Here is a 27,123-nt window from a genome sequence, read left to right as displayed (position 1 = left end):
GAGTTGGACCCCTGATTTATAACCGAGACTGTATCTGTTAACATTCGAATCTTGGTTCCGCTTACTCATATGAAACAGAGCAATGCAGCAAAGGAGAGAGGTCCCTTCCAATGCTTCTTTCAAATACAGAGCCCACATTCTCTAGTTACAGTAAAACTGCATCAAGGTTATATAATCTTAAACAATCAAAGCTTTTCCGAACCCACTTTGATGCCTTGCACAAAAGCTTGAGAAATAGAGATGGAAAGAGATTTTGTAAGTTTAGAGGCTACTTAAACCCTAACCGGGTCGGGCCAGTTGATTGAACCGGACCGGTTAATTGAACCGGCTTGTACAAGAACGTTGGTTTTATATTGCTGCGACCAATGGAACTTCTCATTTCTCATCATCATCATGATTCAACGTAACAACATCAACATCGATGCTTGCAATACGATGATCACTTTTCAACAGAGTTACACGTATAATTAAGAGACTAGTTAACTTCTAAAACATCGATCTAGGTCATTTTAGGTTCTCGTTGTTTTCTAGTTGTTAAATAATATATATGATTATGATTGTGCTTTGAGTAAAACACCTATTTTATATCTGGAAATCTAAAAACCTTTATAATCATGTAGATCAGTTCAAGGGGTTAAAACTTAGAAGAACGAGATATACAAATTAGCAAACATTATCTAACATAATTTATAAATCCACCTTTGATTTTATTCCTTTTTCCTAAAAAAGCAATATGACCCGACTCTAAAACATAAACGGGCATTACATAGCCTACAAGCAAACATAAAGAAAGAGTGGGCCTCCCCCACAATAAAAGCAAAAGAAAGAAAGAAAGAAAATTAACAGATGCATACAGTTTAATTCCTATGTCTATAATGTAATCTTATTTTTAAATATTGAATATAGAAAAAATAATTTTAAATATTGAATATAGAAAAAATAAGATTAAGGTGAATCTCTCTGCTCTGACTGCCTCGTAATTCTAGAAATTTGAGAGATGAGATTTTGTACTAAAAAGTAAAAGTAAAAGCAAAATTATCGTCGTGTTTGTTTTTAATGAATTAAACCGTTGGTGATTAGATGTAAATTAGCTAGTGACCATTTGAAACCATGTACTGTACTTTTGTCCCCTTGGTCTAATTGACCCTTAAGTATGAATCAATAGCCTCTTACCACAGTTTCATCAGTGGATGTCGTTTCATGATTATCATAAAATTATGGATTCATATAGAGAAAATGGCTTCGGCATAATGATTAAGAGTTTATACGTACCATCAAACTATAGGTTAAAGTAACGCGTAGCGTAGCTATTGGAAAACTAAAGTGATTACGACACATGATATCTACTAAACATGTAGGATATTAAAGTATATTACGTTCTCCGCTTACAATTATTACATCTACGATTCTTCGGATGATAATTGTATGATGGTGCATGTAAAATGACTAAAATTGTACTTATATATTTTCCGTCGAAACGTTACAGTGGAGTGTGTTTAATTCAAAAAAAAAAAAAAATTATGATAGATTCTCTGATGAAAATAATTTAGTATATATATGAGTAAGAAAAGAAGTGTAGTAAAAAATTGTATGATATGCATATTAGTTGAATAGTCTGACAAGTTTCTTGAATAATCAAATCGCAGTCGAAGAAAAACCAACATAATAACATCACATAAAAAATAAAAAATAAAAAAATAAATAATCAAGTACTTACGTTAAAGATTAGTTCTATATTCCAATATGAGATTCTCTAGAGGTTATGTATAAAAGATATAGAGAACAAAATATGTTTGCATCAAACCTCTAGATCGAGCTCAGAAGCAAGCATCTTCTATCCAAAATGAATATATTCACCTGATAAAAGACAACCCGTTCAATGATACACTCTTTTACTTTGCTAGGATTAGTACCATTTTTTATCGAGTAAAACGGAACTTAATCTTATTGGAAAAGACTGTCGTATTGGAAAAAAAAATCAACTGTCCGTACAGTTTAGGAAGCTCCCAGGCACTGTCCCCAAGGCAGCCTCACCAACTTTCTACGATGACCTTTTCCACCGTACCTACCTCTCTTCCCACCATCTAAAAGCGTCCGCCACCGCAGCTACTTTCTCCGACGACCTATTTTTAACCCGATAACAGCGTCCTTTCATCTCGCTTTGCCTTCTCGTGCTAGTAGGAGCAGTTAGCTACGGCGATATGGAAACCACACTACCCCTTTGCCCTATCTCTCCCTTAGTTTGGGATATAACGGGGAATAGTTACTTCCTCCCTTCCACGCTCTAACTGTATTCTTCCCTACAACGAGTATTCCTCTTCCCCTTACTACACCTTTGTAGTCCCCCGACTTCAGCTAGGACACCGTTTCCCTTTTACTGTGTGCTTGCAGACCCTTTCTTTTACTTTCACCTCACCATCGACACTTTGCCAGACCGCATCACCTGCTGCTTGCATAAAACCTACTTCCACTCTTATACCCTTAATCGTTGAGTATTACCCTCATCTCAAACTCGGAATGACGCACCGTTTCTCACATTCCGACAAAGGGAAATGGGTTGCTGGGTCTCTGAGGGTGCCACGCCGATCCCCAGTAAGGATTCCTGACCGCGACACTACTGCTCTTGCCGAAGAAAACAAATTCACACTCATCGGACGGGTAACAAACCCAAAAATTCAAAAATCAAAAGCTGTCGTGGAGTACTTGCCTCAACTCTGGAACCTTATAGGACAAGTACAATGACGTGAACTGGGACCAGAGATGTTTCAATTCCGGTTTGACTTGAAGGCTGACGTAGGTCTAGTCTTAAATGCAGCTCCCTACCATTTTAAGAAATGGATGTTGATCCTTCAACCCTGGGAATCAATCATCTCTGCTTTCTTCCCCTCCAAAATCTTCTTCTGGCTCACCATCCACAAGCTCCCTACCTTACTCTGGGATAGTCAGACTGTTCGCACAATTGGCCAAGAAATAGGTCCCGTCATTGGCCAAGATGCCTCTAACGGCAGAGTTAGAGTTGAGGTAAATGGCCTTCTTCCTCTGGAAAAAGAGGTTCCTCTTCGCCTCCCTTCGGGTGAAATAACCAAGGTAGAGTTGGAATATGAAAAACTTGAACGCCATTGCTTCCACTACTTCTCGCTGAGTCATGAGAAAAGAGATTGCCCCAAAACCCCAAACCTTGAGCAACAAAGCAAACACTCCCAAGAACAAATGGGAATCAATCAACGGAACACTCTAGCTAAACTGGATTCAGCAAGGCACATTCAGTACCAGAAACAGGAATACAAAAGGGGAGACAGATCTATCCCCCTCAGCCGCCAAGAACAAGCTCGTCGTATAAGAGCTCAGGACATCCTCAACGCATCACCACCCCGTCAACGGTCAGTGGAAAGAGCACCAACTCACCCTAGGGGAAGGAGGGCTACTACAAAAAGCCCTCCCAGCCACCACTACCGCGGTCACTCATCCCTCAGTTCCCGATCACACCCACAGAGAGACTCTAGCTACCCCTCAGATCGACAGAGGGATCGTCACTGCGGGGACCAACGAGACTCACCATCACAACACAGCTCTCACCGCCACGATAGCCGCTGGGAAACACCTTGCAGAAATAGCACTGAGGAACTACAGCCAGGAGTTCCATCTCTATGTCAGGACTCTGTCCTGAACACACCCCCTCCTCTGCCACCTAGAGACCCTCCCTCTCCCCCTATCCTGGCCAATACTCAGTCCCCAACGACGGCGGAACTTCCCAGCCACAACGTCGGCCTGCTTTGGAACGTCTGACACATGCGATTACTGAAATCACCCCCGGTCGGGGAGAAGGTCTAAGTACTGGATCAAGCCGTCTACAGGAAATTGAGATCCACTATGCTGATACAACAGACTAGGGAAACCCTTTTGCAATCTACCCTCAACAAAGTTTGTTCTCACCTGTTGAACAATGATTTGGAAATGACCCCTATTTGGGTGAGCATCTGGTTCCATCCGAGCAAAACGCTGTCCAGCCAGAGCAAGTCTCCAGACGAATCCACACCTCTCTGCGGCTAGGTTCTGCGAGCACAATCAAACCGACTGATCAATCAAGGAAGAGATCAAAGCCAGCGGACCCCCCAAACCTCAAAGGCCCAGACTAGAAGACAAGGCCCAACCAAAAAACCCATGGCCCCTAAAAAACGAATCAATTCAAATGAATTTGTTTCCACCTCTACTACCCGCCAAAAGAGAAGAGTAGCATCAAAACCTCCTCTTCAAAGAACAAGAGGGACTGCTAGCCCACAAACTGGAGCGAATAGATGTAAATGAGCATCAGCCAGAGGCACCAACCCACGAAGGAAACGGTTATGTCCTGAACCTGAACAGTTAATCACTGCGGAAGCTAACCTGGTTGAAAATCAAGTTTCAAGTCAAGCACCAGGGACAAGTAACGCCCCTGCAATGGTTCTAATTCCAGATGGGAACTTAGGAAGGGTGGATTTTCGGTATCCCCCCGATCCTCTTCCTAAATCACTGCGAGCTCGAACTGTCAAGGAGTGGGGAACTCCTTTACAGTTCGTCGAGTCCGGGAAATACATCTCTCCCTTTTCCCAGATGTAATGTTCCTCATGGAAACCAAAAATCAGGATGACTATGTATCGAAGGTTTTCAACTGGATGGGGTACACAAACTGTTTCACAGTTCCCCCTATAGGTCTCAGTGGAGGTTTAGCATAATTTTGGAAAAGTGATATAAATTTGGAAGTTCTTACTTTAACCGCAAACTTCATAGATACAAAAATCACTCACAAACAACACTCCTTCTTCTTGACTTTTGTCTATGGTCCACCACAACGAGACAACATATCAGAATTCTAAGAAGCTTTATCGTCTATTGGAGAATCAAGAGACTCTGCCTGGACCCTATCCGGCAACTTCAATGATATCCTTGATAATTCTGAAAAAGTTGGAGGTCCACCACGGCAAGAGGGATCTTTCTTTCTGTTTAGACGTTTTGTTTCACAGATGGGACTATGGGATGTCAAACACTCCGGAAACCCTCTGGCGGGGCATGCGGTACGATCACTTCGTACGCCAAAGGCTAGATAGAGTTCTAGCCAATGCGGCTTGGAAAGAGATGTTTCTGTCGGGATGGTCTTCCTACCTACGCTATGAAGGATCAGACCACCGTCCTCTCATCACCTTCTTTGACACCTCGAGGAAGAAAAGAAAGAGACTTTTCCGTTTTAGTGGAAGAGACTTGGAGTAACCCTCAACTCCCTACGGTTATAGCTAAAACAAATGCCTGCAGACACAACATCATACAATAGACAAAGGCGCAACAAGCAAATAGTGCTCTACAATTCAAGGAACATCAAGATGCCCTGGAGATAGCTCTCTCTGCGAACGTTCCAGACCCGAATTTCATCGCAGAAGTCACAACAAAACTGGAAAAAGCATACAAAGCAGAGGAATTATTTTGGAGGCAACGGTCGAGGATCCTCTGGCTTCAGAGTGGGGATCAAAAAACGGGCTTCTTCCATGCCACCACCATAGGACGAAGAGCGCGTAACAGGCTCACTGTCATCGAAGATGAGTCGGGAACCATTTTCCACGAAGAGGATCAAATTGCATCAACCATAGCTAGCTACTTCAACTCAATCTTCACAGCCAAGCCGCTAAACGACCTAACCGTGTTGGAAGAAATCAGCCTTCCATGTGTATCCTCTGAAACAAATATTGCCCTTACCAGAGCTCCCACCATAGAGGAAATCAAAGCTCCAACTTTTGCAATTCATCCAGACAAGGCTCCTGGCCCTGACGGCTTCTCTGCAGGTGTCTACCGGTCATACTGGGATATCACAGGAACTGATATTTGTAACGAGGTCACACATTTCTTTACGACTGGAGAAATGACAACCCGACTGAATGAGACTCACGTATGCCTCATCCCAAAAGGTCAAGGAACGGGTCCGAGGAAAGTCTCCGACTACCGACCAATAGCCCTATGTAACGTCACCTACAAGATTATTGGAAAAATCCTGACTACACGGCTACAACAGTTCCTCCCCCACCTGGTCTCAGAGCATCAGTCTGCCTTCGTTCCACGTAGATCCATCTCCGATAACGTGCTAATCACTCACGAAATCCTTCACTTCCTCTAAACCTCCAAGGCAAGAGTTCGATGCTCAATGGCGGTTAAAACCGACATGAGTGAAGCCTACGATAGGATTGAGTGGAATTTTCTGAGAGCAGTTCTGACAAAAATGGGGTTCAGTGGATTGTGGATATCCTAGGTGATGGAATGTGTAACCTCAGTATCCTATTCATTCCTCATCAATGGCTCCCCACAAGGAAAAGTCTTCCCCACTAGAGGCCTCCGACAGGGCGACCCGCTCTCCCCCTACCTCTTCATCCTGTGCACAGAAGTCCTCTCGAGTCTATGCCAAGAGGGACAGAGGAATGGTTCACTCAAAGGCGTCAAGGTAGCTAGGGGCAGCCCCATGATAAACCACCTGCTTTTCGCCGACGATACCATGTTCTTTTGCCGAGCCAATGAGAAAGACTGCACAACCCTAACAGGAATAATCCAACGGTATGAAGCTGCATCGGGACAATACATCAACTACAACAAGTCCTCGATCACCTTCTCCTCCAAAACGCCAAACAACCTTAAGGTAAAAGTTAAAAAAGTCCTTAACATCACCAAGGAAGGAGGAATTGGAAAGTATCTAGGCCTTCATGAACATTTTGGGAGAAGGAAAAGTGATATCTTCACTTCAATAGTTGATCGCATCCGACAGAAAGCTCTCGGCTGGCAAAACCGCTATCTATCTGGGGCAGGTAAAGAAGCCCTACTCAAATCAGTCTTATCTGCTACACCTACATATGCGATGTCAAACTTCAAGATGCCAAAATCCCTTTGTAAAAGAATCGAATCGGCGCTCACTCGCTTTTGGTGGGATAATACCTCTTAAAAACGAAAAATGGCATGGACATCCTGGGATACTTTATCTCTCCCGAAGAATGCAGGAGGACTAAGCTTCAGGGAGATTTAAAACTTCAATGATGGCTTGTTAGGAAAGATAAGCTTCCGTCTATTAACAAATCCGCACTCCCTTCTAGGGAGGGTGCTCCTTGGAAAGTATTGTATAGACGACTCTTTCCTGCTATGCAAGATGCCTTCAAACCCCTCCCACGGTTGGCGAGGCATTATGGCAGGAAGAGAGGTACTCCGCAAAGGCCTTGGCTGGATTGTAGGGAACGGAAGGAGCATCAGGGTATGGGAGGACGCATGGCTCTCAACCTCCTCATAGGTCACACCATTCGGTCCAGTCCCTCAAACTGATCTCTCGCTCCAGGTAAGTGACCTCCTTCACACGGACTCTAACTCCTGGAATGTAGATCAGATTCGATCACACTTACCTCACCTTGAGGATCTTATTCGACAAATCCGAACGAATGTCAACATGGCAGACTCACTTGTTTGGCTCCTGGATAAAACAGGGGCATATTCCTCGAAATCTGGGTACAACCTTCTAAAACAGAACACCAAGAGCCCTCATCCCGGAGACTTCAACTGGAAGACAACTATCTGGAACCTGCAGACAACACCTAAATTAAAACATTTTCTATGGAAGGCTGCAGCGAGTGTTATTCCGGTTGGGGAAATCCTAGAGCGCAGAGGACTCAACACAGACGATGGTTGTAAACGCTGTGGTGAACCAGAATCTATCATGCACCTCCTGCTTCATTGCCCATATGCAGCAAATGTTTGGAAACTTGCGCCTATCACTACCTCCTACAGCAGCCGAGGACACACTACACCACAAGATTGGTTCAAAAGACTCAAACAAAGCACTAATCTGCCTCCCATTGGTGTCTCAACACCGATCTATCCTTGGATCCTCTGGAACCTCTGGACTGCACGAAACCATCTGTTATTCTCGGATACGTCGTTCACAGAGGCATAGACACTACAAAAAGCGATCATATATGCTAAAATATGGCACCAAGCCCAAGAAACTATGAAGCCTGAGGAAAACGCTCCACAGCCACGCTCTGACAGAACTCCAACTCCAAGAGAGGATTCGATCACCATCGAAACGGATGCAGCGTGGAGGAAAAAATCCTTAAACTGTGGCCTTGGGTGGATTGGAAGAGACTACCAAGGCAATCTCTCCTTCAAGGAATCAGCCGGTGAAACTTTTGTAGCTTCCATACTCCAGGGCGAGGCTTTAGCTGTCAAAGCGGGACTGCAATCAGCAAAGGACAAAGCTTTCTCACATGTTTTCATCAAGTCCGATTCAAAATCTCTAGTCGATCTCCTGCACAGTGACAAGGTATTTAATGAACTAATTGGGATACTTCATGACATTAGAGTTCTCATCTGTGTTCTTTATCTTTATTCTCCGCACGGCAAACTTGTTAGTCAATGAGATGGCGAAATGTGTCTTTCGTACTTTAGATAACCTTTCTTGTACTCTGACAGAACACTCCGGTTAATTTGAATCAAAATAGATGTTGACAAAAAAAAAAGTTCAAAGATTGAGCTCAACAGTGTAAGAAAACATTTACCAAATTAAGGAATATCCTTTTGTATTGGAGATGGCAAATATAGAGTAACATTATAAATGCGCATCCATTTGACACCACTTGGTCATGTCCCTTGTTCTTTCGCCCATTAAACAAATTGGCACATAGAAAATACAAAAATAATAGTTTTCGCTAATGATACTATAACCCTATTGATTTGTAATTTATTGGTAACACAAAGATTGCGATATGGACTTTGTATAATTTTGATGTTTGAATCCTGAATTTCAGGATATGGAAACTTATATATAGGTCGACTTTTTTTTCCCTAATAGGTCGACTTTATTAATGTGTTGCATGCCCTTGATCGTTTCTTTTCTTCTTTCCAAAATTTTGGCTCACATTTGTTTTGCGGTTTTCCCCAACTTTTATTTCTTTAAACTAGCAACCATATTTGAGAAATGTATTTTAAATCTAAGGGAAAAAATGCGTTGCTTAGTGTTCGACTAATGTGGAAGCTAGCATACATCTTCTTCGAGTTCGTGGAGACAAAGTTAACGAAAAAAATCCTGCTGATTAGATACCAATAAATGAAAGTCCACTCATATAAAATAGATAGGTTACACAAAATAAAGCGAACTTCTCTATCGTAAAATTAAGGGCAGATATATATGAGTCTGACGACACGAATAAATGTATATATGTATCGTTTCTTCCTGATCTGTTTACTTTCTAGTCGCTCCTTCATCAGTCTTGGCCTATATAATTGTGTTTGTCAATATATATCGCATGTGTTGATAATTAGAAATCAATAAACATTAATTGAGAACAACATGGGCCATTTAATGTTTTTTTTTTAAACGTGTTTAAGAATACTCAAACAATGACTACAAATCATATCTGGAATACAATCATCAAGTTATATATATATGATTAATCGTCTATACGTCTGAGCAAACATAAAAATTGTTAATGTCGATATTGCGTATCCCATTGTGTGTAAATAATGATGGACATATTTTGATGGGGCAAAGCACAATTAGCAAAACGAATTAATGGTGTAGCAGATGCTAATCATGATTAGCATTCATGAGTGTTCGATGTATGGTGGAGCTTATCTTTGTATTTTCAAGTATTTTAGGATCATTTTTTCGATAAGTTTATGCCTATTTTATTGTATAAATAAATTTAAAATCGATAATCTATTGATTGAGAGGCTTAGTTAAAATCATATGGGACGTTGGGCTGCCCCAGCATGGAATTCTCCGCCGTCAGGCCATTATCAAATTCTTAACTATTTTCCGTATTTCTTTTAGTTAAGTTAGGTATATAGTTTTATATACATTTTACAAGGTTTGTGGGTGTCAACACAAAAAAAAGTAAGGTTTGTGGGATTTCAGCAATCAAAAGTGGATTTGTCATATATATAAATTGTAAATAACAACCCAAATATGAATGAATTATATAGAAATTTCTATATGGTATTAATTAGACTGATTAGATCATACTGTATCATACATAAATATGGCACCGGTGCACGTACGGTGTGAATGTTTAAACTGGAGTGTGCTGTCTCTTTCTTTTTGAACTGCGTCTACAGATTGATTGAAAGCTGTAATAGCGAATCTTATATAGCTTGATGAAGATCGTTAGATACTCTAAGAAATTCATCTACATTGCTTTATAATTAACCCTAATGACTAGTGACTTAGAAAAAATAAAGTTGTTGCAAAAAGTATTTCTATATACGGAGTGTTCTTGAGAAAAAAGAAAACATTTAAGTAAAATGAAACTAAAAAGATACGAAAATTGGGAGTCTCAAGAAAAAAGGGAACGCAAACTCCTGATATCAGTGGCGAGTGGACTTTAAAACAGTATCTTGTGTCCAACATTTGTGCTACAAGGAAAGAATATATCTACAAAATAAAATATTCATCAAATTTCAGGAAAATCAGAAACTCAATACTATTATTTAAATAAAGATAAATTGGCGAAAACAAAGTGAAAATATCAACCAAAAAAAAAAATTGAAAGGGAAAGATGATATGGCAAACTATAACAATAGCAATATAGCATAGCCTCTTTATCTCTTTCTCTTTTTCCTCTCTACCTCTCTCTCTTTTTTTACTTTTAATAGTATTAATTCTTTTGCTTTTTTACTTTGTTTGGTAGACCAAAATCTTGGAAAGAAAATGTTATACAAGAAAAAAGATGTTATCGTGAATCCGTGATATAAGATACAAAAATCTACAAATAGACGTAATATATATTAGTTGAGTTTCAGGAATAAATACAAATGGAAACACAGAATCAGTTTGTTAACGAAAACTGATATAAGAATCAAACTAGTTTCAGCAAACATGTTCTTATCTACTTCTTCGCTGAGTTATTTTTTTTCTGCAGAAAAAAAATAACGAGTATATATACAGATAGATATATCACAAAGAACAACTACCTAACTGTATTGTCAATACTAAGTATCTTTATATAATAAGCTTAACCATTTTGAGAAACATCTTAATTACAGATAATGCCATTGCAAATCCTTTAAATCCATAAGCTTAACAACTACGTGCAGGTCAAGTTGTCACCAATACAATACCTAACCTAGCCATCCAAGAGAAGAGCGTGTGTATTGCTCCTCTATATACCAATTACCAAAAAAACAGTATCTTGCTTTAGTGTTTATGTAATCTTTGTTATTTGGTTGCACATCCGACCCGAGCGTATAGGGTTGTGGTAATTGTTATCTTAAAAATACACACAAGCTTTATTCGTGCTTTATCAGTCAAATCACCGCACACAACTTTCGCATGCATCCTTCTGTGGAAAAATTGAAAAACTCTCTCTTGTTTCTATTACTTTTTGGTTCATTCTCTTCCACTTGTACATATTAATTTTCACCAAACGATTATGTCTCAGTTGTTTGTATATATAGTCTCAAATTATTATTATTTAAAATTAAATTTAATCACCAATGAATCAATTAAAAAACTTATTTGACATTTTTGGAGACATCTTATTGGCCAAATGATTATGATAAAAAAAAAAAAAAAACTTCTCGACCATCACTTTTATTATTACAAGATGTCATGATAAGTTTTTTACTTAAGAGTTGACAAAACCAACCGGCATGTTTATATCAATCATAGATTGTCGCGGAATTCTATAGTTTTACAAGATTATTCACAAATTACATAAAAGGATTTTGTCATTCAACATTTATTTTTGTATTAGTAAAAAGTAATTAAAAGTCGTTTGTTAATCATTTTCTATGATTGTTTGGAAATATGAAATCGGGACTTGAAAACCTACATGCATATACATGAACATGATGTATGTGACTTAAGTGTGATGTCTACCCTAAATCTAAAAAAAACTAGTTATATGAACAAAATTTATGATGGTTATGGTTTATGGACAGAGATCAAGACAAAATATGCTATTTGCGTAAATTAATGCGATTTAAATTAGACAGACGTTGTCAATATTAAATTTTCGTTTTGGAAAATCTAATCAGAATGGTTGTGTCAAATCGTGATATTAAATTAAATGAATAAAAAGTTTCCAAAAGAAAAACTAATTACTCCGTAATTAGTTGTTTACTATTAAAAAAGAAATCAGCAAAATAATTAAAAAAAAAAAAAAGGAAAAAGGAATGAGCAAAGAAGAAGACTAAAACACTGTAGAGTCTCTCTACGCTGCTTTAACTTTGCCGTTTCATTCAAGGACGACGAAGCTCTCTCTCTTCTCTCAAAAGCAAAACACTCTCTCTCTCTCTCTCTCTCTCTCTCTCTCTCTCTCTCTAGTTTCTTGTTTTTTTTAATATTTTCACTTTAACTTTCTCACTCTAAAATCTGCCCTCATTGTCTCGCCTCTGTCTACTTCAAGAATTGATGTCTCTTCAACACTTTCTCTTATTTTAAGTTCTTCTTCTCTCTTTCTCTCTCTCTTTGCTTACATTTTCCTTTTTTTTTTTTTTTACCTGTCTCCGCCATTAAAACCCTTCTCTCAAGAACCAAAAAGCCCTCACATTGCTTTTGTCCCTCTGTGAGAAAAAGAGAGCTTCAGAATCTTAAACCTCTGTCTCTTAGGGAGAAACCCAGATTCTAATATTCTTACTTGCGTTTGTTTAAGTTTCTGTCTGTTTTCCCCCCCAATTCTCTAACTCAAAGAAATTTAGGAGCTTTTTAGTTTCCATCGTTTTTGGCAGTGATTTGAGTTTAGGTAAAGATTTCTCCTTTCTTCTTCTTCTTCTTCTTCTTCTTCTTCTTTTTCTTGTTCATGTATGGATTGAGTTTCTGCTAAAGGAGCACAAAAAAATAAAAGAAAAGAGCCACACAGACATACACTTGTGAAGAAGCAACAATGAGGGAAGACAAATCCAAGACTAACAAGGTATTTATTTATTCTCTATATATTTTTTCCCAACTTTATGGAATTTTTCGAGATGAACATGTTTTTGAATTTTGGATTTCTGAATTGAAGCTGGCATGGTCCAAGAAGATGGTCAGGAAATGGTTTAATATCAAAAGCAAAACAGAGGAGTTTCAAGCTGATGATCCTACTTCTGCTGGTACTTTCTCTCTCTCTCTCTCTCTTTCTTTCTTTTAACTTAGTTTTGTTTACTTGTTCTTGTTTTTTTCCTGAAGCGTTATGTTTTGTCTCTTCTGAGGGGAATAATCTTAACTAAATTTGTTTCTGATATTGATTGATTTGTTAATTAAAGGAGTTGAATCCGTGGAGCACAGAAGTAGCTTCTCAGCTGAGAAAGCACCTCCCACTATCAAGAAGACCAAAACTGGTAATTTCATAAATATACTTAACTTGTTTGATCTGACTAGACAAATTATTTATGTTACTGATGGTTTCACAGATAAACTTAGTAAGAACTGGGAGCAGCAAGCTCGGCAAAGGAGAATGAATTATGAGAATCCTAGGATCATTGATGTCCAAAACTACAGCATCTTTGTAGCTACCTGGAACGTTGCTGGACGCTCTCCTCCTTCAGATTTAAACCTTGATGAGTGGCTTCATTCATCAGCTCCTGCAGATATATATGTACTCGGGTATGCTTCAAAAAAAGACATCATTTTGTTTTTTTTATGAATTTCATTAGAAATCTTCTCTCCCTCAATCTTTGCTTTTGGTTCAGATTCCAAGAGATTGTCCCTCTTAATGCTGGTAATGTCCTTGGAGCTGAAGACAATGGACCTGCTCAGAAATGGCTCTCTCTTATCAGAAAAACGCTCAATAACCGACCAGGGGTGACTAGTGGAACAAGCGGTTATCACACACCTTCCCCTGTCCCTGTGCCTATGGCAGAGCTTGATGCTGATTTCTCTGGATCCACAAGGCAAAAGAACTCCACTTTCTTCCACAGACGGTCTTTTCAGACCCCAAGTAGTACATGGAACGATCCTTCAATTCCTCAGCCAGGTCTTGACCGTCGTTTCAGCGTCTGTGACCGTGTATTCTTCAGCCACAGGCCAAGTGATTTCGACCCGAGTTTCCGTGGTAGTAGCAGCAGTCACAGGCCTAGTGATTACTCTAGAAGGCCTAGTGATTACTCCAGAAGGCCAAGTGACTATTCCAGAAGGCCTAGTGATTATTCCAGAAGGCCTAGTGATTCAAGACCCAGTGACTACTCTAGACCAAGTGGTGACTACTCTAGACCAAGTGATTACCACTCTAGACCGAGTGATTTTTCACGGCCAAGTGACTTCTCAAGGTCTTCAGATGATGATAATGGTCTCGGAGATTCTCCAAGCACTGTCTTGTACTCACCAGGTTCTGCAGCTAACGAGAACGGGTATAGGATACCGTGGAACTCTTCGCAGTATTGTTTAGTTGCTAGCAAACAAATGGTGGGTGTTTTCTTAACAATTTGGGTGAAAAGCGAGCTAAGAGAACACGTCAAGAACATGAAAGTGTCTTGTGTTGGCAGAGGACTGATGGGTTATCTCGGAAATAAGGTTAGATTTTGTTCTTCTTTACAAAGTGGTCTGTTCTGTGAGTTTGTTAGCCACTTTGTTATAATGCCTTTGCCTCTTTGGTTCTTTTGTAGGGATCAATCTCAATAAGCATGTTGCTCCATCAAACAAGCTTTTGTTTCGTTTGTACCCACTTGACTTCAGGACAAAAAGAAGGTGATGAGTTAAAGAGAAACTCTGATGTCATGGAGATACTCAAGAAAACGAGGTTTCCTCGCGTTAAGAGTTCAGAGGAAGAAAAATCCCCTGAGAACATCCTTCAGCATGAGTAAGATTGATGATCTTACTTTATATTCAAATTGGACTGCATGCAACAGTTTCTTGATACCAATCTTTCATATCCTTTTACCAGCCGGATAATATGGCTTGGCGATCTAAATTACCGTATAGCATTGTCTTATCGATCTGCCAAAGCACTCGTTGAGATGCAAAACTGGAGAGCTTTACTAGAAAACGACCAGGTACGTTTGTACATACCACTTAGATCTAATACACAGAATAAAAGGCTGAAGAAGTTCATATCCGAAAATGTATACTTGCAGTTAAGAATTGAGCAGAAACGAGGCCATGTGTTTAAGGGATGGAACGAAGGAAAGATCTATTTCCCACCAACGTACAAGTACTCAAGGAACTCAGATAGATATTCTGGAGATGATTTGCATCCTAAGGAGAAACGTCGCACTCCTGCTTGGTGAGTTTGTCTATTTCACAGCAAGAAAACAAGAACTTCTGTATATATGAGTATCTTTTATCTGACATTTGGGTTTCTTTAAAATAGGTGTGATAGGATATTGTGGTTCGGTGAAGGACTGCATCAGTTATCTTATGTAAGAGGAGAGTCACGGTTCTCAGATCATAGACCGGTGTATGGCATTTTCTGCGCAGAGGTGGAGTCAGCTCATAATAGGTTAAAGCGAACAACGAGTTACTCCACTTCACGGGTCCAAGCTGAAGAGCTCTTACCTTATTCCCGGGGATACACCGAGCTCAGCTTCTTCTAGTCACAACACAGAGATCTTTCATTTTCAGCTCTTTACGGTAACTTTTCTTTCATTTTTCTTTTCTTTTGCATCAAAGGTTAATAGTTTAAACTGTTGAGCAAATTAATCTCTGAAACTTTTAGTTTAATGATCACCAAACCGACAAATTAGGACAGAAACAGATAAAAATGTTGAGTCACGGTGTCAGTGACTTGAGATGGTCCAAAACTAAAGAAGTCCATAAGTTATATGTGGTCCTGAGATTCAAATAGAGCAAGTCTAATAGAGAGACCAATCTACAATTCTGCATTTATGTGCAAAGGTGTAATATATCTCAACCAAGAAATGAGGCTACTCCTCTCAGATCATTTAAGATCACCCAACTGATTGTGAAAAGGGACCCCATTTGGTTTTGCATCCAGATTAGGATAAGGAACCCAACATTGAAGCTTGATAAGATTGTCCACTGCATATTATCATACCTTTGTCTTTTTTTTTGTGTGTGTGTCTAACTGCTTTAAACTCTGCAATGCATCAGCAATAAAATCATAAATAATGATTCAATAGATTTAAACTTTATTGAAACCAGGATTCTTTTCGTGCGATCTTGATAAAAATGATGAAATGTTTTGTTTTTTCACTCATGGTAGAATTGGATTGGCTTTTGTCAGGTGAACAAAAGTGTTATTGGTTCTTTGAGAGTGATGGAGACATTCCATTGCCACTTTAAACTCTAAGGGAACAAGGTTAGTCAATTTTCTCAGTTTCTTCTTTTTACATTTTTCATTTCCGCTTAGCTTTTTTTTAACTTATCTTACCGTGTAATTTCCGGTTTGCAGGTGTAGGATAAAGGATATGTGTGTTTTTTTGTATTATAATTTTGGCCTCGGTTAACCAATTTTCACATACCGGCGGTTCTGTGGTCTATCCGGTTCGAAATATTCATAGGTTTTTTTGCTAACTCTGGTGGATGTGAATTTTACAGCAGCGTTGTAAGGTAAATAATTATTGTTGCTTAGAAATTTTAATTACCAAAAAAAAATTTGTTCAGTAAATTGTGTGTAATGTGAATTGTGAACACAATTGCTAACACAACTTGTGATTTTTTTTTTGCTATGTGCAGGCAATCAACTAACCAAATCAGAAACTGCCAAGTGGACAGATGGAAGTTCTTTGATTTTTTTTTTTTGAATCATTCTTTTGATTTAGCAAATTAGCATTAGGGAAATAGGGTTTTACTTTTCTTTGTTATTAGCAGTAGTAGTGTGTCCCCGAGATAATCATATTGTAATGCTTATTATATAAGGTTTTACGTCAAGAATATCGAAAATATACATAAAGAAATATTCTATTTCCACTTTAATTTTGATGATAATTGCCAAAAAGGAAAAGTGAATTCATACCAGTCTTGTAATTATCGTAGGACTGAAAAAAGTTTGTGTTGCTTCATAAACCTCAAAGCTCACTCTTCTTATCTTTTGCTCTTTTTGACTATTTTAATTTAATGATTAATTTTACTTTGGATAGAAAATACGTTAGGGAACTTACTATCAAACATGTGAAAGACCCTTCATTATAATTCTATTGTGAAAACGATAGGAGTATTAGAAACGAAAGTATCCTTCCTAATCAAACTAAAGCTAAATCTAACTAGAAAACAATCAACAAATATTATGAAGTTAAAAGCTAAATCTAGTTAGAAAACAAGCAACAAATACTATGAACTTAAATGTACATTTTGTTAACAAAAAACTACATCAATAATTAAATTGAGTGAAGATTTGGATGAAGGAAATTTAGGTGACATGTTGTTTTCAAAAAATTCAAAGATTTTGTTTTCCAACAAATTCAAAGATTCCTAATGGGTACAAAGTTTTCGTTAAGAACTTTTTCAAAAACCGAGATTTCGATTTGTGTATATAAAAACTTTAATATAAAATAATAATATTATTATTTGTAAGAGACAGGGACTGGACCAGTTAACGTAGAAGGGAATGATTATAAACTAAAGAAAGAGAGCCTGAAAGTGAAGAGAGTGTTTTGTGTAAATCATGCTTTGTCTTTTATCTGTTTCCTCATGCTTTGTCTTCTTTCAGCTTTTGTTGATCACATTCACAACAACAACGCCTTCTTAACACTTATAATAATTAATTGTAGTATTAAATTTAACCAAGATTCTTGTTAAATATCGAGCCATATGATTAAATTACACAGACAATGATCAGTTGTGTTTCTTCCAAGACAATTCCTATTTTTTAATACATTTTTCTAAATGAAAAGGGAAACTTAGGTTACAATTGAAGCAGAATTGACGTGGACTATTCAAGTATACAATACGTAGTCATTTGTGTGGACAACTGGTATCGTAACTGGTTTAACCATAACAACTTCGTCATAACCTGTATAACCAAATACATGCACAACTGATAAAACCATATACAACAAAAGACTAAGTGATTTGTGATGTATACGAGTCAATATATAGTAAACTTATGATTTTATCTTTACAAGGATGTATATAGTGTTTCCTTCTGTAAAAGAAAAATTAAAATGTCAAAGCATAATGTAATACATTAAAAAAAAAAAAAAAAGAACAGGGACTTGATAAGGTATAGGCTTTTGAGAGTGGGAAAGGATATAGGCTAGCAGACTAACAAAATCAGCATGCCTCTTCTATTCAGTTTTTACCAATTCCACACATTTTTTAAATATATGTATCTGTTTAGGTCTATTAATTTTGCTAATTTTTAACAAGAACAAAAAAGGCAGAGGCTATGAAAAGACACTCAAGGAAGGCTACCATATTGTCACTTCACTCATAAAAGAAATAAAAACGAAATTTACAACTCTATTAAGATTCCTCTTGTTACCCATCTAGTTAGCAATTAGTACCAATTTCTGTCATATTTGTCTAGAGCTAAGCTTACCACGGGATTTAATTTGCTAAACTTACAATTTCCTAGCCGGTTGAATTGATTCTAGAAACTGCATGTCAGTGTAACAACATACTACTATGGTCGTTAGCTTTTCAAGAAACATAATAATAGTACTACATAAAATACTATAGGATATTAACACGTATTTGTAGCACCATCATATGAACTTTCTATATCAATTTAATCACAACCATCAATGAACCTTCAATAAGACGCTGTATTTTTCAATTATACCGAAACGCTAAATCAGTAGATTTTTTTTTTTTTTTTTTGGCCTTTGTAATTATAGGATAACATAATTACTTATAGAATTTCGATGCGGATTAACATTTACTATATGATCTTATTTATTTTTATTTGCATGAGTAGAAATATGACCAATTACTACGGCGGCTCCAAAGGTCAAATTCTTAGAAGTTAGAACATACGCAATGATCAAACCTTTAAAGTCCGTCGCAGTAATAAATATAAAGATAAAAAAAAAAAATAGAAAATTTTACTTTAATCGATTGGGTTTCAAAATTTTTTAAGCCCATAAAAAATCCAAAACTATAGAGCCCAATTAAATTTAATATTCTACGACTCTTCAGTCTTCTTCTTCACTCACTCTTTTCAAGTGTTGGTTTGTTCCTTAGAAGCCTCCTGCGTTAGTCTTCTGGCTTCGCTGCTTCTCCGTTTCTTAGTGTGATTCGAAGCAATAGTGTCAGCCATTTCGTTTACAGGATTGAGTACGTATTGGTCCAATCCCTCTCAATTTCGTTTGCTCTTATGCTCAATTTCGGTTTTTGGGTTTTGATTTACACTCTGATTACTCTTAGAGGAACTTAGTTTGTTGTGATCGCACTCGCTTGGTTCTGTAGTTTTTGGTTAGTCTTCATCGGTCTCACCATCATTGTGATTTGTTTCTCGCATGTAATGTGTAAAAATTGTGTTTTTTTTTTTTTTTTATGTTTCAGATTCTGTTATCAGCAATGAGTGTGAGTGGAGGAGGATACAAGTCGGATGACGAGTGATCAGTAATCGCGGACAAGGGTGAGATTGGATTCATAGACTATCAGAATGATGGATCTTCTGGTTGTTACAATCCATAAGATGAAGGTCCAGTTGTTGTTTCTGTTCCTTTCCCGTTTAAGAACGACAAGCCTCAATCTATTCTTGTTGGAGAGACTTCTTTTGATTCCTTCACTGTCAAGAACACTACCAATGAGCCTGTGGATTTGTGGACCAAAATCTATGCATCAAACCCTGAGGGTTCTTTTACCCCCTCCATCTTGAAACCGCCGTCCAAAGATTCTGACTTAAAAGAGAGACAGTGCTTTTATGAAACTTTTACTCTGGAAGACAGGATGCTTGAACCTGGTGATACTCTTACTATTTGGGTGTCTTGTAAGCCCAAGGACATCGGTTTACACACCACTGTTGTTACTGTTGACTGGGGAGATGATAGAGTTGAGCGGGTTGTTTTCCTTTTGGCTGAGGATAATATATCGAGCTCTCTCACTTCTAGGAGGCCTTACTCCAGAACTAGAAGGGCTCCGAAGAAAGATTTTGCTGTGGATGATTATGTGATGGGATCACGTCCTTCCAAGGTGGTAGATCGTAGGTTTAAAAATAGGCTTCCTCGGTATGAAATCCCAAAGGAGATTAGAGAGATGATTGAGAAGAAGGAAATCCCGGATGATTTGAACGAAGGTCTGACAGCAAAAAACTATGCAAACTACTACAAAACTTTACTTGTTATGGAAGAGTTACAACTCGAGGTATACTCACTGTTTCACTTTTTTTTTTTTGCTTATAACAGGAAGTTACTACCTCAATATACCTCTTTTGTGTTTGCCATGAATCATGATTTCTTGTATTATTTTCATTTTTTTAGGAAGACATGCGAGCTTATGATATGGAGAATGTTTCGATGAAGAGAAGGGGTCTCTATTTGTCCCTCGAAGTTCCTGGCTTAGCTGAGAGAAGACCGTCCCTTGTCCATGGTGACTACATCTTTGTAAGACATGCCTATGATGATGGAACTGACCAAGCTTATCAGGTTTTTTTTTTCTTGGTTTACTTCTCCATACTCTCAGATCACTTTCAGCCTCGTAACTGAAAAAAAAAAATTGAAACTTATTTCGCACAGGGCTTTGTACACCGCGTAGAGGCAGATGAAGTGCATTTGAAATTTGCCCCTGAGTTCCACCAACGCTACACAGCCGGGAGTGTCTATAATGTGAGATTCACATACAATCGAATCAACACTAGAAGGTTGTATCAGGCCGTTGATGCTGCAGATATGTTGGATCTAAACTTCCTTTTCCCATCCTTGCACTCTGGGCGAAGGATTATAAAGACGAAACCTATCGTGCCGATTTCACCAGCTCTTAATGCGGAGCAAATTTGTTCCATTGAAATGATTCTTGGCTGCAAAGGAGCACCACCATATGTGATCCATGGACCGCCTGGTACTGGGAAAACTATGACATTGGTGGAGGCGATAGTACAACTTTATACCACTCAGAAGAATGCTCGGATTCTTGTATGTGCTCCTTCCAATAGTGCAGCTGATCACATTTTAGAGAAACTCCTTTGTCTGGAACGAGTTCGCATCAAGGACAAGGAGATTTTCAGGCTGAATGCAGCTACTCGTACATATGAAGAAATTAAGCCTGAGATTATCCGCTTTTGCTTCTTTGATGAGTTGATTTTCAAGTGTCCTCCTCTCAAAGCTTTGACTCGTTACAAACTCGTTGTCTCAACATATATGAGTGCATCCCTTCTTAATGCAGAAGGTGTTAACCGTGGTCACTTCACTCACATTTTCTTGGATGAAGCTGGGCAAGCTTCAGAGCCAGAAAACATGATTGCTATATCAAATCTTTGCTTGACAGAAACAGTGGTTGTGCTTGCTGGAGATCCAAGGCAGTTGGGTCCTGTTATATACTCAAGAGATGCTGAGTCACTCGGCCTTGGGAAATCCTATTTGGAAAGATTGTTTGAGTGCGACTATTACTGCGAAGGGGATGAGAATTATGTTACAAAGCTAATTAAAAACTACAGATGCCACCCAGAGATTCTTGATCTCCCATCGAAGCTCTTCTATGATGGAGAACTGGTAGCTTCCAAAGAAGACACAGACTCTGTTCTTGCCACGTTAAATTTCCTTCCAAACAAAGAATTTCCAATGGTTTTCTATGGGATTCAAGGATGCGATGAGAGGGAAGGCAACAATCCATCATGGTTCAACCGCATAGAGATCAGCAAAGTAATAGAGACAATCAAGAGATTAACAGCGAATGACTGTGTGCAAGAAGAGGATATCGGAGTTATAACTCCTTACAGGCAGCAAGTAACAAAGATCAAGGAGGTTCTCGACAGGTTAGAGATGACAGAAGTCAAAGTCGGTAGTGTGGAGCAATTCCAAGGGCAAGAGAAACAGGTAATCATCATCTCAACTGTAAGATCTACGATCAAACACAACGAGTTCGATAGAGCTTACTGTCTGGGCTTCCTGAGCAATCCAAGGAGGTTTAATGTTGCTATAACCCGTGCAATCTCTCTGCTAGTGATCATTGGAAACCCACATATAATATGCAAGGTACCACTTACTTGCTTATTCTGGACAAATACATAATGCAGTGTCATCATTTCCAACTTCGCAGCTAATAGAAACTGCTATATATAAAACAGGACATGAACTGGAACAAGCTTTTGTGGCGATGTGTGGATAACAATGCTTACCAAGGATGCGGTTTACCAGAGCGGGAGGAGTTTGTGGAGGAACCATTCAATCAAGAAGGAAGCAGCAATGATCCTCAATACCCTCCAGAAGCTGAGTGGAACAACAATGGTGGTGCAAATGAGAAAGGTGAATGGTCTGATGGGTGGAACAACAATGGCGGCACAAAGGAAAAAGATGAATGGTCTGATGGGTGGAACAACAATGGCGGCACAAAGGAGAAAGATGAATGGTCTGATGGGTGGAACAATGGCACAAAGGGGCTCAATCAAGAAGCAAGCAGCAATGCTCCTCAATACCCTCAAGAAGCTGAGTGGAATGATAGTGGCGAGGTCAAGAATGGTGGCACAAAGGAGAACGGTGAATGGTCTGATGGGGGGAACAACAACGGTGGAACAAAAGAAAAAGAAGAATGTTGTGATGGTTGGAAAAATGGCGGCTGTGGCGAAGATATCAAGAATGATGGTGAGTTTGAAACCAGAGGGGATTTTGTCGCCAAGGAAGAAGACGAGTGGTCTGATGGGTGGAAGTAAATCAGAAAGAAAAAAAAAAGGTTATTAGGGAAAAATGATGGTGTACGGACAAATGCTATTTTGGATTTGTTCATATATCTTTGTCTATCTCTCTTTGACTTTTTGGTATCTTGCAGAGGCGCATCTTATAATAATGCATCACATTTGATTTGTTGTGGATAAAATTATGAAAACTGTTTTATTAATAGGACTGTTAAATACAAGTACACCGTACACCAAATACAACAAAAATAGAATGGGAAAGGAAATAGTAACATCGTGTAATAAGGAATTTGCTATCTAATTAGAAGAATTTGATAATCTCAAAGACGAAAGCAAATAGAAGAAGCGAAAGCTTGAGAGAGTGCGAAGAGGAAGGCAACGAGGCTGACGGGGGTGATGGATTGAACCCGTCCCGGTCTCCTCTGTCGTCGGATCCGGGAATTCCCTCGTCTACTTGTCAAAAAAAAAAGTATTAGTAATAAATTATGTGAAAATTACTTGGTGAATACACTTTTAAATAAAATATTTAGAGGTGTTTATTTGGTTTACCATTAGGATTTAGCGAAGTTGTTGGAGAAGTGGTCGGACCTAAAAAAGTAGGACCTGCGAGTTATAAAGAAGATAGCTTATGTTAAAAAAAAATATTTAAAAAAATAGAAATTAAACATTAAAAGTATTTGAGCTGGTACTAAACACATAAAAGTATTCATTCACTTTACCTTCAGAATCAGGAGCTTGCGAATCTACAGGAGAAGTGGTCGGACTGAAAGACGCAGGCCCTGTGAATTATGAACGATTAGCTTTGTTAATAACATATTTAAGTGTATAATTGTAAAGAGCTACAAATGTATACCTGGAGCAGGGAGAGGAGCTGCTGTAGCTGCAAAGGTTCACAAATGATTTTACTCAGATATGAAAACACAAAATTCAAATTTAAACTTTTTAAAAATATAGATAGATGGAATACCAAAAAAATGTTGGGACATGCATATACCTTTGCATTGAACGGGGACACCAGGCATACCACATGCACGAGGAAGAGAGATGGCTAACGTTCTGTTAATAGGAAGATTGATTGGAACACTTGCGGTTAAAATCAGACACAAACAATCCATACCGGTTCCGGTTAACGATTTAAGAGCCCCGCAACAATCTGAGGTCGGCGAACTACCGCCTCCCGTTAGAAAACTCATGCACCCTGTAGCACTAGAGAGCATGGTTGGTGAACATGGAGTATTGATTTGAGCAAGAACCGATGATATTGGAGAATTTAAAAGTAGAGAGAAGATCAAGGCTGCAGTGATTAGGAAAACATTGGTGGTCCTCATTTTGTGTTTACGTAGTTTAGAGAGTTTTGGTAAACTAATAAAATAGTACTGTTTTGTTTTGTTTTGGCCTTTTGGGTTTTGTAGAGAAATGAAATGGTTATGGATCTATGGTGTTATGACATTTTTGTGTTGTGTGCATGATATATAAGCCTTAGCGGAGAAAAAAGGGTAATAAGGTGATTCCAGTGGTCAGTTTTGACTTTTTGATGCTCAACTACCTTAACTAACTTTTACCGAAGCAAGCTAGTTTCTGAGTTTAGGTTTACGTACTAATTTGTTGAACGAATTAAACACAATACCTCTCTAATGGGATGTAGCTAGATGACGCCACGTTCAAGTATTTTAGGTTCGTAGGTATTTTCCAAAGACATTTTAATATCTTTCAAAAAGTTGCTATACAAAGATTCATAAAGTTAGGCTACTTACTTATGGATGAGACCGCAAGAAAACAAAAAACAAATATACATATAGGATGATAAAGCGGAAAAAAAAACTACTTGGATTTTGTTTTCATGAGGTAAACATTTATTTTATGTCAATCGAACGATGGAACTATGATCATTCAGAGTTTATTACGATTCATTGGGTTGACTCTGAACCAATGATATATGATGATTTATATCCAGATATAGTATTAAATATATATACTACTTCCTCCATTTCAAATTATAGGATGTTTTAGTAGAAACACGCAGATTAAGAAATATTTACTTTTAAAAAGTTTAATCAATCAAACTCAATACTGCATAATATAAAATATAAAATTAATCTAAAAGTTGCATAAAAAGTTGGAAACATCATATATTATGAAACAAAAATATTTCTTTAAACATCTTATATTATGAAACGGAGGAAATATTAAGTTGTAGTTTTCATTGATAAATTGATAATTGTAAATTTAGAAGGAAACTTTTGAAGTGTTGTTTATTGAGCAAAGTCATAAAGAAATCTCATTAATAACGTTTGACCGAGAGACATTGGTAATAAAGGGTATAATAGTCATTTAAATAAAAACGAAACTGCCCGAGATCAGAGGACCGTTGGGAACTTATTAGACATTTAAATTTCAAAACTTAAAAATTAAAAATTAAAAATTTAAAATAGAGAGAGAGAGAGATTGAAACATTAAAAAGCCTAATCCAACGAGAATCTCAGATACAACAACAGAGCAAACCTTATGAAAGGAAAGATCTCAGTTTCACCATCGGAGAATTCAATGGCATCGACAACAACAACGACGATGACTGCTACTACTACTAGTACTGTGTCTAGTAGTGAAGATTCGGAGAGAAGAGACAGTAACTGTTACTTCCCAGATTGTCGTAAAGACGCGAATTGCAGCTGCGAGATTTGTCTCGATAGTCTCAACGCTACCCTCGATCTCATGCCTCTCAGTGTTCAGAAAAGCTCCCTCACTAAGCTTTCTTTTGCCTCCACTTTCAAACCACCCACCGTTGAGTCTACTCCCACCTCGTTTGATCCGAGTGTTGCTGTCACCACACCCGCTTCCGTTTCTCGCCCAATCTTGAATGTGATGATGATCTCTTCCCCAAAGAAGAAGAAGAAGATAAAGAAATCTATAGTTTCCGAGAATAAAGAAGAAGCAAGGAAGAAGGAGAGAAAAAGTCTACTGCTTTTTGTTCTGAAAGTGGTCTTCTTGATTGGGTTGGCTCTGTTTTTGGAATTAGGGTTTCGTTGGGTGCGTGAAGAAGGGTTTTTGAAACCCGAATTCACAGAGGAGATAGTGAGGAACGCTGGTGAGAGATCTCAGGGTGTGAAGCTGAGACTCTTGGAAGACGAATTAGTTTTAATGGGCAAGATTTCCAGTTGCAGAGGTTCTGATTCTAAGTGGCAGATCAATCAGGTAGTTTATTTTGCCTCACTAATCTTCTTCCTAAAGTTTTCTAATTTTGATTTGTGACTGACTGATTTGGAAATTGCGTTTTTTTTTAGAATGGTCCAATGTTGATCTCAAAGTGTGTTCTGTATAAATCCGCCATTGAAGAGGTTAGTATATGGGGATGGCCTTTGCAGACAGCTGGATTGTTTCATACTGGCTTCTTTTCAAGTTCCATTACCGTCTTATCAGGCCGAGTAACTGAGGTAACCGTTTGCTCTAAATCTGTTTGTTCTTCCACTACCTTACTGTTTAAATTCAGATTCAAATGTCAATGCTTTTGGTTTTTGTGGTATCTGTTTGTTTTGTTATGAAACTTCACATAGGCCAAAATGTATTTTTTTTTTGGAAAAAGATTGGCTTATACGGATAACTTCTGAGTTTGATTGATTCTTATGTTTGCTGTTATGTTCTAATTGAAGTGGACAGATGGGCAATTCAGTTACACGACACACGAGACCAATACTTCGTGGGGGAAAGACAAATGGAGCACATCGGTTCTGCAACTAGATCCAAACACATGGGTTCTTGAGTACAGCCTAAGCTCGGTGATGGATGGTTCGAGTTTGCTGTCAGTAACATTGGATGTCCTGAAGCACATGATGTTCCAAGCAGCAAAGAATGTAAATCGGGAGGTTTTCTGGATGTTTTCAGCCTCAGGGAGTTTGTATAGGGAAGCAGAAACAAAGGCTAGCACAATGACACCAACTTAAACAACTTCAAAGAGGAAATAAAAGTTTTCCCTTTTTTGGTTGCTTTCAGTTCAAGCATTGACATCTTGTCTTCTTCTTTTAGGTTATAGTAGTTATGATGTATGAACACAAGTATCTTGATACTGTTATTACTGTGTAGTTTTTTGTAGAATGGTAGTCAATCGAATGTACTAGTTGTTTCATCATGTCATTTTGTATTGAGAAATCAACCTCATCACTTGATTCGGAATCACTAGCAATCATCCTAGATCTCTTCTTCTGAAAATTCTGCCTAGTTCATGTCCAAGAAACACAGCCCTACCAACAGGAGTGTTCACAGCCGATTTATACAAACGATCGTTTGAACAAGATCGTTAGAATTCTAGCTAGTTCAGTTCAGCAACACATGGTTCCAACTTCCAACACACCAAGTGAGCTTCCCCTCGGTTATAGTTCGATTTACGGCTTGGTTCGGTTCTGATTTATAGTTGGACTTGGTTTGGACTTGGTTTGGGACTTGTTTCATTATCATCTCCATTCAGATT

At 38.3% G+C, this 27,123-nt stretch overlaps 4 protein-coding genes across 6 annotated transcripts; 3 read left to right on the top strand and 1 right to left on the bottom strand.

Moving 5' to 3' along the window:
* The first annotated feature begins 12,208 nt into the window (after positions 1-12,208).
* Positions 12,209-16,846, top strand: LOC104739085 (type IV inositol polyphosphate 5-phosphatase 6). Of its 2 annotated transcripts, XM_087485444.1 has the most exons (13): positions 12,430-12,737; positions 12,821-12,908; positions 12,999-13,086; positions 13,240-13,314; positions 13,387-13,579; positions 13,666-14,485; positions 14,578-14,771; positions 14,856-14,964; positions 15,046-15,194; positions 15,282-15,541; positions 16,155-16,229; positions 16,323-16,480; positions 16,607-16,846. In XM_087485444.1, the coding sequence occupies exons 2-10, from the start codon at positions 12,879-12,881 to the stop codon at positions 15,502-15,504; spliced, it is 1,881 nt and encodes a 626-aa protein (XP_087341570.1). In that variant the 5' UTR covers positions 12,430-12,737; positions 12,821-12,878; the 3' UTR covers positions 15,505-15,541; positions 16,155-16,229; positions 16,323-16,480; positions 16,607-16,846. The 2 variants fall into 2 exon arrangements, with proteins under 2 accessions (XP_087341569.1, XP_087341570.1); XM_087485443.1 differs by having other exon boundaries at positions 12,209-12,908.
* A 2,151-nt stretch (positions 16,847-18,997) lies between these two features.
* LOC104739083 (putative RNA helicase SDE3) lies at positions 18,998-22,843 on the top strand. Its single transcript, XM_087486369.1, has 5 exons — positions 18,998-19,147; positions 19,376-20,179; positions 20,296-20,460; positions 20,551-22,005; positions 22,098-22,843. The coding sequence occupies exons 2-5, from the start codon at positions 19,766-19,768 to the stop codon at positions 22,677-22,679; spliced, it is 2,616 nt and encodes an 871-aa protein (XP_087342495.1). The 5' UTR covers positions 18,998-19,147; positions 19,376-19,765; the 3' UTR covers positions 22,680-22,843.
* On the bottom strand, positions 22,844-24,131 carry LOC104739084 (non-specific lipid transfer protein GPI-anchored 21-like). Its single transcript, XM_010459333.3, has 5 exons — positions 23,656-24,131; positions 23,515-23,541; positions 23,381-23,440; positions 23,211-23,264; positions 22,844-23,111 (listed from the first exon to the last, which is right to left on the bottom strand). Exons 1-5 carry the CDS (start codon positions 23,987-23,989, stop codon positions 22,963-22,965), a joined length of 624 nt encoding a protein of 207 aa, XP_010457635.1. The 5' UTR covers positions 23,990-24,131; the 3' UTR covers positions 22,844-22,962.
* Positions 24,132-25,050: 919 nt separating this feature from the next.
* Positions 25,051-26,784, top strand: LOC104739081 (uncharacterized). 2 transcript variants are annotated; one of them, XM_010459332.3, is made up of 3 exons: positions 25,051-25,853; positions 25,943-26,092; positions 26,309-26,784. In XM_010459332.3, exons 1-3 carry the CDS (start codon positions 25,167-25,169, stop codon positions 26,597-26,599), a joined length of 1,128 nt encoding a protein of 375 aa, XP_010457634.1. In that variant the 5' UTR covers positions 25,051-25,166; the 3' UTR covers positions 26,600-26,784. The 2 variants fall into 2 exon arrangements, with proteins under 2 accessions (XP_010457634.1, XP_019091360.1); XM_019235815.2 differs by having other exon boundaries at positions 25,098-25,853; positions 26,316-26,784.
* The last annotated feature ends 339 nt before the right edge of the window (positions 26,785-27,123 follow it).

This window comes from Camelina sativa, chromosome 14 (genome assembly GCF_030686135.1).
Source record: "Camelina sativa cultivar CO46 ecotype springtype chromosome 14, ASM3068613v1".
NCBI classification, from domain to species: domain Eukaryota; kingdom Viridiplantae; phylum Streptophyta; class Magnoliopsida; order Brassicales; family Brassicaceae; genus Camelina; species Camelina sativa.
This window is presented reverse-complemented; position numbering and strand designations above follow the sequence as displayed.